Source organism: Prunus mume, linkage group LG6, assembly GCF_029339155.1.
Source record: "Prunus mume cultivar Tortuosa linkage group LG6, ASM2933915v1, whole genome shotgun sequence".
Classification (NCBI taxonomy): Eukaryota; Viridiplantae; Streptophyta; class Magnoliopsida; order Rosales; family Rosaceae; genus Prunus; species Prunus mume.
Genome location: NC_142703.1, coordinates 910,707 through 925,655, shown reverse-complemented (window position 1 = coordinate 925,655; position 14,949 = coordinate 910,707). Strand labels below are relative to the sequence as shown.

The 14,949-nt window shown below is 36.3% G+C and overlaps 2 protein-coding genes across 2 annotated transcripts; both read left to right on the top strand.

Annotated features, from left to right (window-relative positions):
- The first annotated feature begins 1,487 nt into the window (after positions 1 to 1,487).
- On the top strand, positions 1,488 to 4,862 carry LOC107881429 (uncharacterized). Its single transcript, XM_016795197.2, has 2 exons — positions 1,488 to 4,096; positions 4,336 to 4,862. Exon 1 carries the CDS (start codon positions 1,601 to 1,603, stop codon positions 4,031 to 4,033), a length of 2,433 nt encoding a protein of 810 aa, XP_016650683.2. The 5' UTR covers positions 1,488 to 1,600; the 3' UTR covers positions 4,034 to 4,096; positions 4,336 to 4,862.
- On the top strand, positions 4,350 to 4,981 carry LOC148915757 (MDIS1-interacting receptor like kinase 2-like). Its single transcript, XM_089054147.1, has one exon. It carries the CDS (start codon positions 4,350 to 4,352, stop codon positions 4,728 to 4,730), a length of 381 nt encoding a protein of 126 aa, XP_088910273.1. The 3' UTR covers positions 4,731 to 4,981.
- Positions 4,982 to 14,949: the final 9,968 nt, after the last annotated feature.

Here is a 14,949-nt window from a genome sequence, read left to right as displayed (position 1 = left end):
AAGAAGAAGTAAAAGTGACCTAGAGGAGTGGAATAGGAACAGGCGCACAAAAACATTCTTCTTCTTGAGAAGTGGAACAGACCAGATTGTTGGTCTTTTTATTTCCTTTTCAAAAATTTAAATTAGTTAATAGTTATAATAATATAATATAATACTTACTGTAAAAATATATATATATATTTGGGCCCCCTGAATAATGGGGTCAGGACTGACGCTTTGGTCGGGATGAGGTCCGAACAACCGACACCCATCCTCCCTAGTGTTCGTGCTCCAAAGCGATGACCTCCCATGTCCTCCACAGGTGTAATATTTTTTTCTAGTTAGGCCATCTCAGTTATAGGGCTAAATGTAGTCCATAGCTAAAAATTTAGCCTCCCAAAATATTAATTTTTTTTAAAATAGTGCAGGGCTAAATTTTTCCATCTCCAGCCATGCATGGCTATATTTTTGGGTCATTCATATTTTTATTATTTTGACAAAAACTATGGTACAACACTCATGCATTCAACAACTATATATTGTTTAATTTAATTAACCTACTATTTAGAGATAATATTTGCAGGTTCAAGAAATAATAAAAATTAAATGATGGCAAAGCTGACCACATTTATGATTTTTTTTATTTAAAAAAGGGAGTGTGTAGGTCAAGAAATAATAAAAAATAATCGACCAAAAAATCTGCAGGTTCGTAGGAAATAATTTATGACTTCGTTGGTTGCATGTAACGATCATTGCCAAGAAGAAACATTCAAAAAGTTGCAGGTTCGTTGTGATACATGGCAGACTAGTGCTCTATTTATTATTTAAAACTCTACATATATCCAGTTTTTAAAAGGCAAGTGGGAAGTAATTTAATATTTGGTGGTTGAAAAGCATATGGTGGGTCCATAATGACTTTGCTAGGCCAAAGTTTACTACATTTGGCGGTTGGAGGCTAAAAAATGTACCTCCAAATTTAAAATTTTATTTAATTTGACTAGATGAGTTTGCATTACTTTAGCTTATATTTGGGATATAGCCCACTGAGATGGCCTTAGGACCTGACGCTCGCCTTCTGGGGTGGCATCCTAGTTGTTTTGTCCTAGCTGGAATTTTTGGGGTGTTGTTTTTGGGCTGGTGTAGTAGGGTGGCTTCTCTTAGTACCTAGAAGAGTTGTGCGGGAGTTGTAGCTTTTGCTCCTTTGTGTTTGGCTGTGTTGTTTTTTAGTTTGGGCTGCTTGTTTGGCTGTTTGTTGACTTGGTCTGTCCGTTGCCTCTTTTCTCTTTCAATGAAAGTGTGATTCGACCAAAAAAAAAAACGTTTTTCGAACAAGTTGGTGAACACCCGCGTTGTAGGGGAAAAATGGACCCACTCAAGACTTTTGTTTAGTCTCAGCTCAGTCGTCTTCTTTACAGCCCACTAACTGAGCTGACCCAATGGGTCCCACAATTTTTTGAGTTTCCTCTCTTTTTTCCCCCACAAAATTCCATTCCCCAAAACGGCCATAAACCCCAGCAGTAAGTTGTTTTCCTCAAACCCTGTCTGTGTTTATAAAACTCTGTTTTCAATTGCTTTCAAATTCATAACAGAAATTTAGTCCAAGGTCTGACGCACAGCTGAAATGGCCAGGTACTTGTTCTTCTTCTTCTTTTCCTTCTCTTTCTCTTTTTATCCTATGGTTTTGTCTCAACTATCCTCAAACCAAAAAACCACTATGATCAATCTCTCCATGAGTCTAAATGTCACTGGTATTTCATGGGATGTCAACAAAGAGCCAAACCCATGTTTGTGGAAAGGAGTTAACTGCAAGCCCCCCTCCAATTCATCTGTTATCCAAATTTCCTTATCTGGTGTTTCTCTATCTTCCTCAGATTTTCTGCCCCTTGTTTGCCAGATTGAGTCCTTGCAGAGTCTTGATGTTTCACACAACTGTCTGAGCAAAATCCCATCTGGGTTTCTCTCAGATTGTGGAAAACTTGATGGGCTAAAGCTACTCAATTTGAGCTATAACAATTTGGAGGGTTCTTTGCCTGTATTTGTTGGTTTTGCTGGGTTGGAGTTCTTAGACTTGTCTCATAATAGGTTGAGTGGAGCCATTGATTTAGAGTTAGATGGGTTAGTTGGGCTCAAAAGCTTGAACCTTAGCTTGAACCATTTCACTGGTTCTGTTCCTACCCGTCTTGGAAAATCCAAGGTTTTGAAGGAGCTTAACCTTTCTATGAATATGTTTCATGGTATAATCCCTGTTGAAGTTGTGGGCTACCGCAATTTGACTCTGATTGATTTTAGTATAAATAATATTTCCGGGTCTGTTCCTGATAGAATTGGAGACCTTTCCAAGTTGGAGGTTTTGATTCTGTCGTCCAATAAATTATCTGGCGAAATCCCAGAAAGCCTTTCCAATATCACAAGCCTTACCCGTTTTGCTGCAAATTCTAACAAATTCAACGGTCCAATTCCTGCGGGGATTACAAAACATCTGAGAAATTTGGACCTAAGCTATAATACCTTAAGTGGGTCGATTCCATCGGACCTTTTGTCTTCATTGAATCTGCAGACTCTGGATTTGTCTAATAATAGGTTAAACGGATCGATACCGGCGGCTCTATCTGCGAGCTTGGTCAGACAGAGATTGGGAAGCAATTCACTTAATGGGATGATCCCTTCTGCAACAATTGCAATGCACCAAAAGTTGACATGCTTGGATCTGGAAAACAATAGCTTGAGTGGAAGGATTCCTCCTGAATTGGGTTCTTTCCAGAGTTTGGCACTGTTGAATTTGGCTCAGAATCAGCTGTCTGGGGCTTTGCCAGTGGAGTTGGGTAACCTTAGCCATCTTCAAGTCTTGAAACTTCAATCTAACAAGTTGGCTGGTGAAATCCCAATTCAAATTACTCAATTGTCGAATTTGTCGATTCTAAATATCAGCTGGAATTCTCTGAATGGTTCAATACCACCTTCGGTTGCAAACTTGACGAATCTCATTACCATGAATTTACAAGGCAACAATCTCAGTGGTTCGATACCGGAAAATATTGGCTCCATGACTTCTCTGATGGAACTCCAACTTGGAGAAAATCACTTGAGTGGTGTCATTCCAAGCATGCCATCTACTTTGCAGATTGCTTTGAATCTCAGCAGCAATCTTTTCGAAGGACCGATTCCGATAACTCTTTCCTGCCTCACGGGATTAGAAATTCTGGATCTCTCAAATAACAAATTCTCTGGTGGGATACCCATATCTTTGACGCAATTGGGAGCCTTGACGCAATTGTTACTTTCCAACAATCAGCTCTCTGGAGAAATTCCAGATTTTGCTTATTGGGTCTTCGTCAACACAAGTGGAAATGAGGGTTTGACTCACTCTACGACACCAAGCACGTCACCGAATTCGAAAAAGAAGGCAAAACTAATTGCACTGTCAATATTCGCTCTTCTTGCAGTATTTGTACTTTTTACAGTTGTCTTTGTAATAGTGCAAAGAAAGAAGAACCGTGAAAATACTAAACAAAACCATATACATGAAGAAATTTCCTTTTCGGTATTGAATTTTGATGGAAAATCAATGTATGCGGAAATCATTAGGGCAACAGAAGATTTTGATTCCACATATTGCATTGGGAAGGGAGGACATGGAAGCGTCTACAAAGTGAATTTGTCATTTGGAGACATAGTGGCTGTGAAAAAACTTCATCTGCTATGGGATGGCGAGACAGAATTTCAAAAGGAGTTCTTGAATGAAGTAAGGGCACTCAGTGAGATAAGACATCGGCATATTGTGAAGTTCTATGGTTTCTGCGCACATAAACGACACTCGTTTTTGGTGTATGAGTTTCTTGAAAGAGGTAGCTTGGCCGCAATGTTGAGCAAAGATGAAGAAGCTAAAGAGTTGGGCTGGCGTAAAAGGGTGAATATTGTTAAAGGTGTAGCTCATGCCTTGTTTTACTTGCACCACGATTGCTTGCCACCGATTGTACATCGTGACATCTCCAGCAAGAACATTTTGTTGGATTCTGAATATAAGGCCTGTGTTTCAGGACTTCGGCACTGCTAAGTTTTTAAATCCAGACTCAACTAATTGGATCTGTTGCAGGCACATATGGCTACATCGCACCAGGTAATATTGTGATTCCCTATTATCTATATTTATCACTTCTTAAGCTTTTGCTTTTAGACCAATGCTTCATTTTCATCATTAGGAGCAGTTAACATAAACACATTTCACTTCTTTGATTTAGAAAATACGACTATAAACTAAAAATTTGATTTATGCTTGATACAATTTTGTGAAAATTCCATTGAAAAGTTATGTCTATAAACTAATAATGCCACTTCTTTGAGGTTTTCTCTGAGCAGAGCTTGCTTACACAATGGAAGTGAATGAGAACTGCGATGTTTATAGCTTTGGTGTGGTCACATTGGAAATAATTATGGGAAAGCATCCTGGAGATCTTTTCTCATCTTTCTCATCGGTCTCTTCATCCTGCTCATCATCATCTGCATTACCAGCCCATCAAATACCAATTGTGGATGTTTTGGACCAACGCATTTCCCCTCCTACACATCAAGTTGCAAGCGAAGTGGTCTCTCTTGTGAAGATAGCATTTTCATGCTTGAATTCCAGCCCGAAATCTCGTCCAACAATGAAACAAGTTTCGCATTTCCTCTCGACTCAAATGTTGCATTTGTCGAAGCCGGTACATATGATGACGTGTGGTGAATTGCTTGCTCTTGATCCTTGGGCTACTTGATCAGAATGTGCTTATTTGCTACCCCACATTTAACTTTCTCTGTGTCTTCTTTTCACAAGAAAAATTCTCCATAGATATTTCTTTCTTGTAATTTATTTCATGCACGTGTGCGCTATGATATGGCTTTATCTAGGATGCTTTACAGTTTGTTTATCCTTAACATAAAATACTTATTGGAGAATTTTCCTTACAGTTTGTTTATCCTTGTGAGTTAAAACAAAATGAAATAAAACAAGGGTTTTGTTGAGTAATTTTATATACTTTGTAAACCGTTCCAAAATCAATAATAAAAATTAAATTGTGAAAATTAAAGGAATAAATAGGGGTTGAAATTACAATAAATAAATAAATAAACATCCACATGGAATGCACTTTATAAACCCACCCCAAACCAATTTACTACATAAGAAATGGGTGTTGAAGTTCCTATAAATTACATGGTTTCCACTAGTTAGCTTAAAAAAAGTCAACACAAAAAAACTATAAATAAATAAAATAAAATAAAAACCCCAAAACAAGCCTAGCCCCAATTTTTTTTTTTTTTTTAAATCCAAACAATTTATTTTAAAAAAAAATTGCGAAAACCAAGCTGGGGTTCTTCATAGAAATACATTGTTAATACTATATCTTGGAAGTATCTTGTTAATACTCAATTTTTTTTTAATCCAAATTTTATAGGCATCCCTCAAGCTCTGAGCCAAGTAGCTCATATGCTCTCGAAAGAACCATGCCTGACTTCAATTTTGCTTTTGTCAACACATATAATATTATGGCTAATATCATCCAGAATCCGACTTCCGCGGGTAATTTTAAAAATAATCTTTTATTCATGTGTTCATTTTAAGGGAAAATAGTAATTTTTCATACTTTTTAAATGCAAAATAATATGACTTCATATCAGATATTTGAATAACGAAGTATTACATTGTTCCTATAGAATTTGTAAACAAAAAAGGTGCCAGTGTTTCTTTTATTCAAATTTGGAATTATAGATAACAAATGAGAAGTGCTTCTTACTTTCCCTTTTTGCTTTTTCTTTTTACCTTCCCCTTCATTTTGTACATGCCATACGGAAGAAAGTAGCTAGTATTTCTGAACGACCTAACATACGTATTAGAACATCACTTGAGGAAGAAATTTTGTGACCTAGAATTGCCTGTGTCCAACCCATTTCGTTTTTTTATTTCTTACCAAGTAGTGACTTATATTTTGTTGCATTTACTACAGGCTTTGAAGACACAATCAACCCTTGTTGCAAAGTGACCTCCCAGATTCAAGGTTCTTACCTTTCATCTTTTGATAGCCTGCTATCATGCCGTTCTTATGAATATTTGTATTATTTGTGTACAGTTGTAATTGTATACATAAATTTGGTGTTTGCCATCACATTCCATCAAAACCTTCAGTGGAAGTGGCCGTGCGACCAACTTTAAAGTCGTAATTTTTGTCAAAATACAACCTATTCACACAAAATAAAGCTCACTTTCTTTTCTTAACAAGGTCATTTAGGTCCTGGGCACAGTGCGGTTTAGACCTGTTCTTAGGCAAAATTGGAACCGAAATTGGTACTGTTCACCAGTCCGGATCGTTTCGGATTTTAATAAAAATACCAAAGAAAATCAGACCAACCCAGACCAGTTTAGTTCCAATTCGGTTCCGGTTTTTCATGCTTTGAACCGGCTCTTTAGCCTAACTGACATTTTTACACAAAGCAATGTGAATCACCAAATTCATACAAGAAAACCATATTTGAATCTTACAAGATACCAAAAAAACTATCTAGCAAACAGATCCAATCGATACACCAAAGGAGAGTAAGAAACAAAAAGAGATATCAGACAAAGAGGAGAGGAGAAAAGAGAAGAAGAAATAAAGATCTAGTAAGAAATAAAAAATGAAATAAAATAGAAAGAAAGGAAGAAATAATCAATGAGAAAGAACAGAGGAAAGAAAGAATAAATGAGATGAGAGGAGATAAAAGAAAGAATCGGAGCAAGAAGAGAGGAAGAAAGAATCGGTGAGCAAGAAGAGAGGAAATAAAGAATGACAGAAAGAAGAAGAGGAAGGAAAGAAAAAAAGTGAGAGAAATGAGAGGAACAAACAAAACAGAAAGTCTGAAAGACTCATAAAAAATATAAAAAGAGCCGTTCTCTTCTCTCTGCCCAAGATATCAACACCATGAATTCCCACCCAACTTGCTTTTCAATCATGGCTCTCTGCTCAATGGTTTCTTAGTTGTTCATTAAAATAGTATAAAATTGATTGTACCAATGTTCTCTCTCCTCTATTTTGTGTTCTTTTTTTTTTCCTTTGCTTTCTCTTCTCTCCTGTTTCCTTATTTTTGTATTCTTTTTTTTTTATCCTTTGCTTTTTAGACAACCAATAAAAACATGTTAAATTATATATAAAATATAAAATATAAAAATATATATAAAATTAATTTTATTAGATCGGTTCGGATTGGACCGATTCTTTAAGATAGAAAATTGGAATCGAAACCAGTCTGAACCGGTTCAGTTTGGATTTGTCTCAGTTTTTGACTTTTCTAGTCAATAAGGTTTTTTTCCCTTTTTTTCGAATTAGTTTGGTTCAGTTTTACGATTTTGCGGTTCCAATACCCACCCCTAAGGTCATTTGCTCTACTTGATGAAACCCCAATGTGAACTCGTAAATAGAGAGTAGATGACCTTCTTAAGAAAAGATAGGAGATTTTTTTATTATTTATAGGGGGGATGAGCTATATTTTGATTAAAATTTTTCCAATGTGAAGCGTGTTAGGTGATGACAATTTTAATGAAAATTATGATGGAATGCAATGAGAATATGACCAAATTGATGTATGGACCAAAAATGTAAGGACCACATTTATTAATTTGAAAGTTTGAGCACTAAAATAATGAGCACTTTTTAAAAAGTTTAGGAACCTTTTACCATTTGCCGTAATTTTGTACAATTAATTAAAAAAACTAAATAATAAAAAAAAAAAAAACCTTCATATGACAATTTTCAATTGATAACCCTCTACTAGATGAAAACTTCTGGTTGAAGTACTATACTGCACATAAAAATTACCAAAAAAGCGGGTTTATGTCAAATTGAGCTTTACTTAAGGAGTTTTCAGTAATTGTCTATTGTTTTTGTTTGAATTCATGAAACACTTTTTTTTTTTTTTTTTGGTGCAGGTGGAAATGGAGTAAAATGCGAAAGAGGTGGGGAAACAAGTGTTCTTATTAAAGCCGTTGCCACTGCTGTTCCAACGTACCCCATGCATTGTTTTAAATTCACAAAAGGTCTATGTGATGAATTAAACAGTGAGTTGGCCAAGTTCTGGTGGGGAAAGCATGATTCTGACTCAAAGATTCATTGGAGGTCATGGTCTGCTTGTTGTCTTCCCAAATCTGAGGGTGGGCTGGGTTTCAGGGACCTCAACACTTTTAATTTAGCCCTCCTATGTAAACAAGCTTGGAGACTGATTATGACCCTAATACCTATTGGGCAAAATTAATTAAGGCCAGGTAGTTTCCAAATTGTGACTTTTTGAATGCCGTGGCTGGTCACCACCCTTTCTGGGGTTGGCTTAGTTAATTAGAAGGCAGAGAGGTTATTAAAGAAAATTTAAGACATCAAGTTTTCAATGGTCTCAATACCAAGAATTGGCAGGACCGTTGGCTCCTTCCCCCTCACCACGGTTTTGTTGATCCGCTGACCAATGTGCCGTCGATTGCTCCCCAATTGGTAAGTGAGATCTTAAAGGGTCAAACAAGGACATGGAACACCCAAGCTATAACTCAATATGTGAATGTGAGTCACGACACTATCAAGCTTATGAGGGAGGTTCCTATTGGCAATCTGCATAGGGAGGACAGAATTGTGTGGCCTTGGAATAAATCTGGTTTGTATTCTGTGAAGTCTAGTTATAACATGCAGGTGGTCTCTGTTTCTTCCATCAGGGGGAATAACCTTTTGTCCCATGTGATTGAAAGAGGTGTTTGGAAAGGTATTTGGGCGATTTCCACTCTCCCAAAAATCAAGTTTTTTCTCTAGCGCATGATTGGAAGGGTCTTGCCTACTACATTAAATCTGTTCCGCATAAGGATTATTTCGTCACCATTGTGCCCCATATGCAGTCAGTATGAAGAATCTGAAGAACACCATCTTTATGTGTCCTTGGACCCAAGCTGTCTGGTTTGGCTCCCCCTTAAATTACCGAGTGAACCCTCGAAGTCTCACCACAATGGATAGCTGGTTTTATGGGCTGTTAAACAGTGAGGTGTTGTCAAAGAACGAAAAAGTCTGGATTCCGTCTTTGGCTAGTTTTATTTCGTGGGAGATATGGAAAACAAGGTGCAAATTTCTTTTTAGGATATTAAGATTGATCCCAGAAGAGTGGTGGAAAATGCTATTTCTGCAGCGGAGGAATTTGATGCGGTGAGCGTCAAGCTATCTCCTCCAGAAATGGGGCTGGTGTCATCACCCCGTCCTGTGGTATCTGGACCCCTCTTGTTAACGGTGCAATTAAGATAAATTTCGATGCTGCTTGGAAAAACCACGAGTGAGGCTTGGGTGTGGTGATGAGAAATCAGAACAAGGAATTCTGCTTTTACTATGCTAGTAAACGCTGTAGTAATAGTGCCTTGAATGCAGAAACTGAAGCAGCCATCGAGGCTCTGAGATGCGCAAGACTGAGAGGCTACTCAAGGATAGTGATAGAATCAGATTCAAAAGTCCTCATCGATAATATCAGGGTAATGTTTGCACGAAGGCTTGGACCATTCTCCCTTTTGCTGGATGAGATCAGGCGCCTGAGTGCAGGTTTTTTGATGTGGAATGGTGTTGGATCCCTCGTGGAGCAAATCGCACTGCTCATGTGACTGCGGCGATAGGAATAAGGGCGGTGTGTCTGCAAGGATGGGCTAATCAGCCACCTCTGTCCCTGGTGCGAGTTATGGCTTCTGATGGACTCCCTAGTCCCCCTAATTGTATTAGTTTAGTGTTTTGTCTATGTGGGGAACTTCTTTGGTTTCTAGACTCTTCGAGTTTAGCTTTTTCCCTGAGTTTTCTTTCTTCTCTTCAGTGTAATCTCTTATTGTATTCCTCCTCTGTTTTCAATGAAAGCCTTTTCGTCCAAAAAAAAGTGCGAACAGTGCGAGAAATGTGTTCTTTGATGAGTTGCATCCAACAGAAGCTATAAATTTTCAAATAGCAAGCATGGCCTATGCTTCCACTCTGGAATTTGATGTTTATCCAATTAATGTCAGACAACTAGCTCAACTTTGATTAGGCTTTCATTTCCATATTTGTCCACTACTTGGATTGAAATTGGTCAACCGATAGAATCATACCGAACTGCTATAAATCAGTCTAGTACAGAACCGACTTGTGCAATCGCCAAAGATTGCAAAAATTGTGCTCCAAGAGGGAGTCAAACCCCCTATCTATTTGTTTGCAATGAAATCCTCATACGACTAGAGTAATTAGATTTATTTGGGCTGAAATTGTTGATCCATTTTTAGAATTGGGTTTATTTATAAATTTGATTAGATTTATTTGGGCTGTTGTATCCTAGAGGGGACAAGTCAAAATATATTGATGCATTGGCTCGTGAGTTTTGCCAAATAATAATGGGCTCGAATCTCCTTTAAAACAAAGCGTGATAGTCATGTCTCAGTTTCATTGGCTACATGCTTTTAGGAAGTCATAATATTTTTATTTTCTTAATTCTAATTTTTCCGACAACATGATAGTTAGATCAACTTAAGTAGGGGACTCAATCCAAATTGTTAAAGAAGGTGAAATCCACGAGAAGTAAACGATACCAAGGGGTAATGGAAAGCTAATCCAAGAGGCAAGTAATGGAGATATCGAGGTTAAGATAGATGGAAGAAATGGAGGTCGACGCCAAAGACTTCACTCTCACAAGACTCTCCTCCAACTTAAGTAGGGGACTCTGACTTAATGGAACTAATTAATGGAGATATCGAGGTTAAGATAGATTTACGCAACTTCACTGACTGTTGTTAAGATTTTAGAAGGATGGACCCTTGGCCCATTACTAGCAACAACTTAACCATATGTTTAGCATGTGTGGGGATTTTTACAAAAGGCCTCGATGTTATTAAGAGTGGAACCATTTATTATTTGAGACTGAGACTTTATGTATACTTCAACACTCCTCCTCACGTAGAACCACTTTTTAGTGGGTTGCACGTGCAACCAAGTCCACATTGGTCACCTTTTTTATTTTTAATTTAGGGTTTGGTTGATTTTGGTTCAATTTGGAGTTTTTGTATAATGTGGGTTTAATCGGGCCTAGTCAACTGGCCCGTTCTGATACCATGTTAAGATTCCAAATGAACAGATCTTTGGCTCACTACAAACAACATCAATATTGTCCCCAACTTAACCACCTATTTAGCAAGTATGATAATTTATACAAAAGGTCTCGATGTTATTAGGAGTGGAACTAAGAGGACCCGAACTAAATTCCACTTTGGAATCTGAGCCGAACCTGTGTGTGTTCGACACCTGGCAGGTGCCGAGCACACTTGACCAAATTTTCTTTCTAACGAATTCCACAACTTCTTTAGGTTTTGACTTCTGCTAAAAATTCAACAATCATTTGCTATTTCCCAAACTTTTTCACCTATACGACAAGCAATTTAAACATCCACAATGGTTCAGCACGCACAATAATAGAATCCATGCAACCAAATCTCAAAATCTTTATGGCCTCAGGCCTCTTTAAATCAAAGAAATTATTCTGCTACTGAAACAACATGAATATGTTAACATATTTCAATATAACTTAACTGAACAACTTTTCAATCACTTGATTTTGTGGCTACACCTAGAAACTTTAGGTTGCCTACGTACTTTTACTAAGGGATCAAGCCATACGTAGTTCTTCCACTTTCTATATTTTCACGTAAGTAGGCTACTCAAAGAATTTCCTCAAATTCATGAGTCAATTTATATTTTACTTGCATAAATTATATATAAAAACAACCAAATTCATGAAGCCCTTTTAATTCTTCCTTCAAAACTCACATAAGGCTCATGTATGCAAATGAAGAACAAAACCATTCATTCCTCCAGTTTTCAAAACAAATTATAAGTATATAAAGATACTTAATCAAATCAATCGAAAAACCCTCATGAGTAATTCAAATCAATCTGCTGAAATTCAAGAACGGGCTATTGATTTCAAAACAACCTTTCACCCATCACATATATGCATACATTATTATATATATATATATATATATATATATATATATAATAGCTCATTACTTAAGAGAATAGTTGTGAATTGTATAAAATCCTTAAAACTTGTAAACCTTCATTCCTTGTCTCATAAAATCAGAAAAATAAATACTAAAACTTTTATCCAAAAATACCAAGATAAAATCCTCAATTTTTGTTTAAACATCTTAAAACCCGAATATTCTCCACGTAGACGTACCTCCATTCATATTCCGTCAATTCGTATAATATATTGTTTTCCGTCAATTCCAACAGTATTCCGTCAATTCCATGAATTTTCCGTCAATTCTTTGTGTCACATAATGTGACGCATCCTCACAAGCATAGAAAATACAAAGTCAACCCAAGCTGCAATCCTCGCACCACACGATTCAAGCGTCCCTGAAACTTGTGGGACATTATCGAAATAACAAAATTGTTTCAAGGCAAGGGTACCTAGGGTGGGTTTGAAAACCTTATACCAAAACTTATCATAAAATTTCTCATACTTCACAAATCCATATCTCAAATCTTTTCTCAACTTTCCAAAAATCAGTTCTCAACTACCTTTGAATTTATACCCCATACTGTTGAGAACTAGTGTTCATAATTTATCATTCTCAAACCACTGAGTATATATATGTATATATATTAAATATAGACATGTACTTAGATATTTAACTAATTTATTATTCACATCGAAATCCGATTACATGGTAACTCACAAACATTAAATCATCCAATAACACTCAATCATATACTTTTATAATAATCATAATATTAATAATAATAGGTAAATAAATAACTAAATAAGTCAATAACTCCTCCAGATCCCATCACTTCCAATAACGCATGATCTTCGAACATCAAAATAGCATTCAGGAATACCATAAAATATTATAATAAACTCAAAATCCATCCATAATCAAACAATTCACATAACCAGTCAATAACGTTCCCCAAATTCATATTAATATATTTTGTCAAATACTTCATCATAATATGCATCGAAAACTTCTCAAACATATATCCATATTCAAACAACCATGACCCTCAAAATCGAAATAGTCAAAATTCACAAAACGTCTCTGACGTTTGCGAAATTATCAGATTGCATCCTTAAAGTTTTTTTGTATCACTCATGATTCCTAACGTTAATATGGATGCTCTTAAATAGTCCCTATGTCCAATCAATTCAAAATTATAAAATATATATGGCTTTTCTTCATTTTGAATTACATGGATGCGGATTCAATACGGATTTCTATTTTGATCCGTTAGATGCCTTGGGCGGTGGAGATTTAACACAACAAACAAGACGTAAAAAAATGTACCCATATCTGACTTTGCACCGCCATTTGAGAATAGAGAAACAAGATACCACTCATCCCATGCTTTCTCTTTCTCATTTCATCTCCTCAATGTTCGATTTTTTTCATCTCTCTTTTTTAGTCAAAATATATCAATGGAGGAAGTATAGCAAATGGGGCATGAACTATCTTACCCATTGTGATTGCAATTAGAAGGGTTGGCTTCCTTGTTTGATTCACTGGAGCGGAGATGGATCTCTTGTGAACAAAATCATACAGCTCGAATTGGTCTCGGAGCAGTGGTTGTGCAAACTGATCGAGCAAAAACCACTATTCTTCCCCGTGCTTTTCTGAGTTCTCTTCCCACCTGAAGAGTTTTCCCAAGCTTTACTCCATACCAATAGCTCAAAGAACATAAATTTAGAACCAAAATATATCACACCAGACTAAATTGAAGTGCAATCGCTGACAGCAAACAAAAGCTTCTCCACAAACAAAGAGTTAATTTTTCTCTGGTTTTTATTTTTATTTTTTCTAACACAATTGGGCTTTTTTTTTTCTTTTTTTTTTTGGTCTGAAACAGGGGTTTGCTTCTTAGACAATGATTTCTGAGATGAGTTTTTCTTTCTTTCATGTCATTGTTTATTGAATCCCTAATATATATATATGTATATATATATGACTCAAAAAAGAGAGCTGAAAAAATCAAACATGGAGGAGATGAAATGGGAAAGAGAAAGCATGGGCTGAGTGGTCTGTAGTTTCTCTGGTTCTCAAATGGCGGTGCAAAGTCAGATATTGGTTTTTTTTTTTTTTTTTTTTAATGTCTTGTTTGTTGTGTCAAATCTCCACCACCTAAGTCATCTAACGAATCAAAATAGAAATCCGTATTGAATCTGCATCGATGGAATTCGCAATGGGGAAAGGTCCTATATATATATTTTATAATTTTGAATTGATTTGACGATTATATCCCTAGATTTAACAGATTTTTTGATAGATGGACTATTTAAGAGTACCCATATTAACGTTAGGGGCCACAAGTGATACAAAAAAACTTTAAGGATGCAATCCGATAGTTTCATAAACGTCAGGGACGTTTTGTGATAAAAAGCCTTAAAACAATGTACTTCCATAATTAACCCAATATTACCCAGTCCATATACTTTATTAATAATTATAATAATAACAATTAGTGATAAGTAATAACCATTAAAGAAAATCCCAAATTCTCATTAACGAATCAATTTCCAATCTAAACTCATTATGCAAGAAATTCCATATGATACTATGAAAAAAAAAAATCTTAATCCCAACATAATTAGAACATCTCAATAACGGTCAAGACTTGTTTACACGATCGTTCTAGCACTTCTCGAAGAGTGAAACTACCTCGGAAGACTCACGATCAATCGATGGCCAAACTTTCTAAATTGGGTCAACCGGGCCCGCAAGGCCCAAGACCTCTGATTTCCAATCCAAGAGTCCCTATGGGTTCAATAAGTTTTAATAAACATATCTTGTCAGTTTGGTCTGAATCGAACGGTTGGATCACTCACGATCGCACGATCGGATTGTTATCGTTAATCCTAAATTTTGAATTATTGATCTACAAATCTCCTACACGCTCCTAGGGATGCCTAGACCAACATATTTTAAATTGGAAT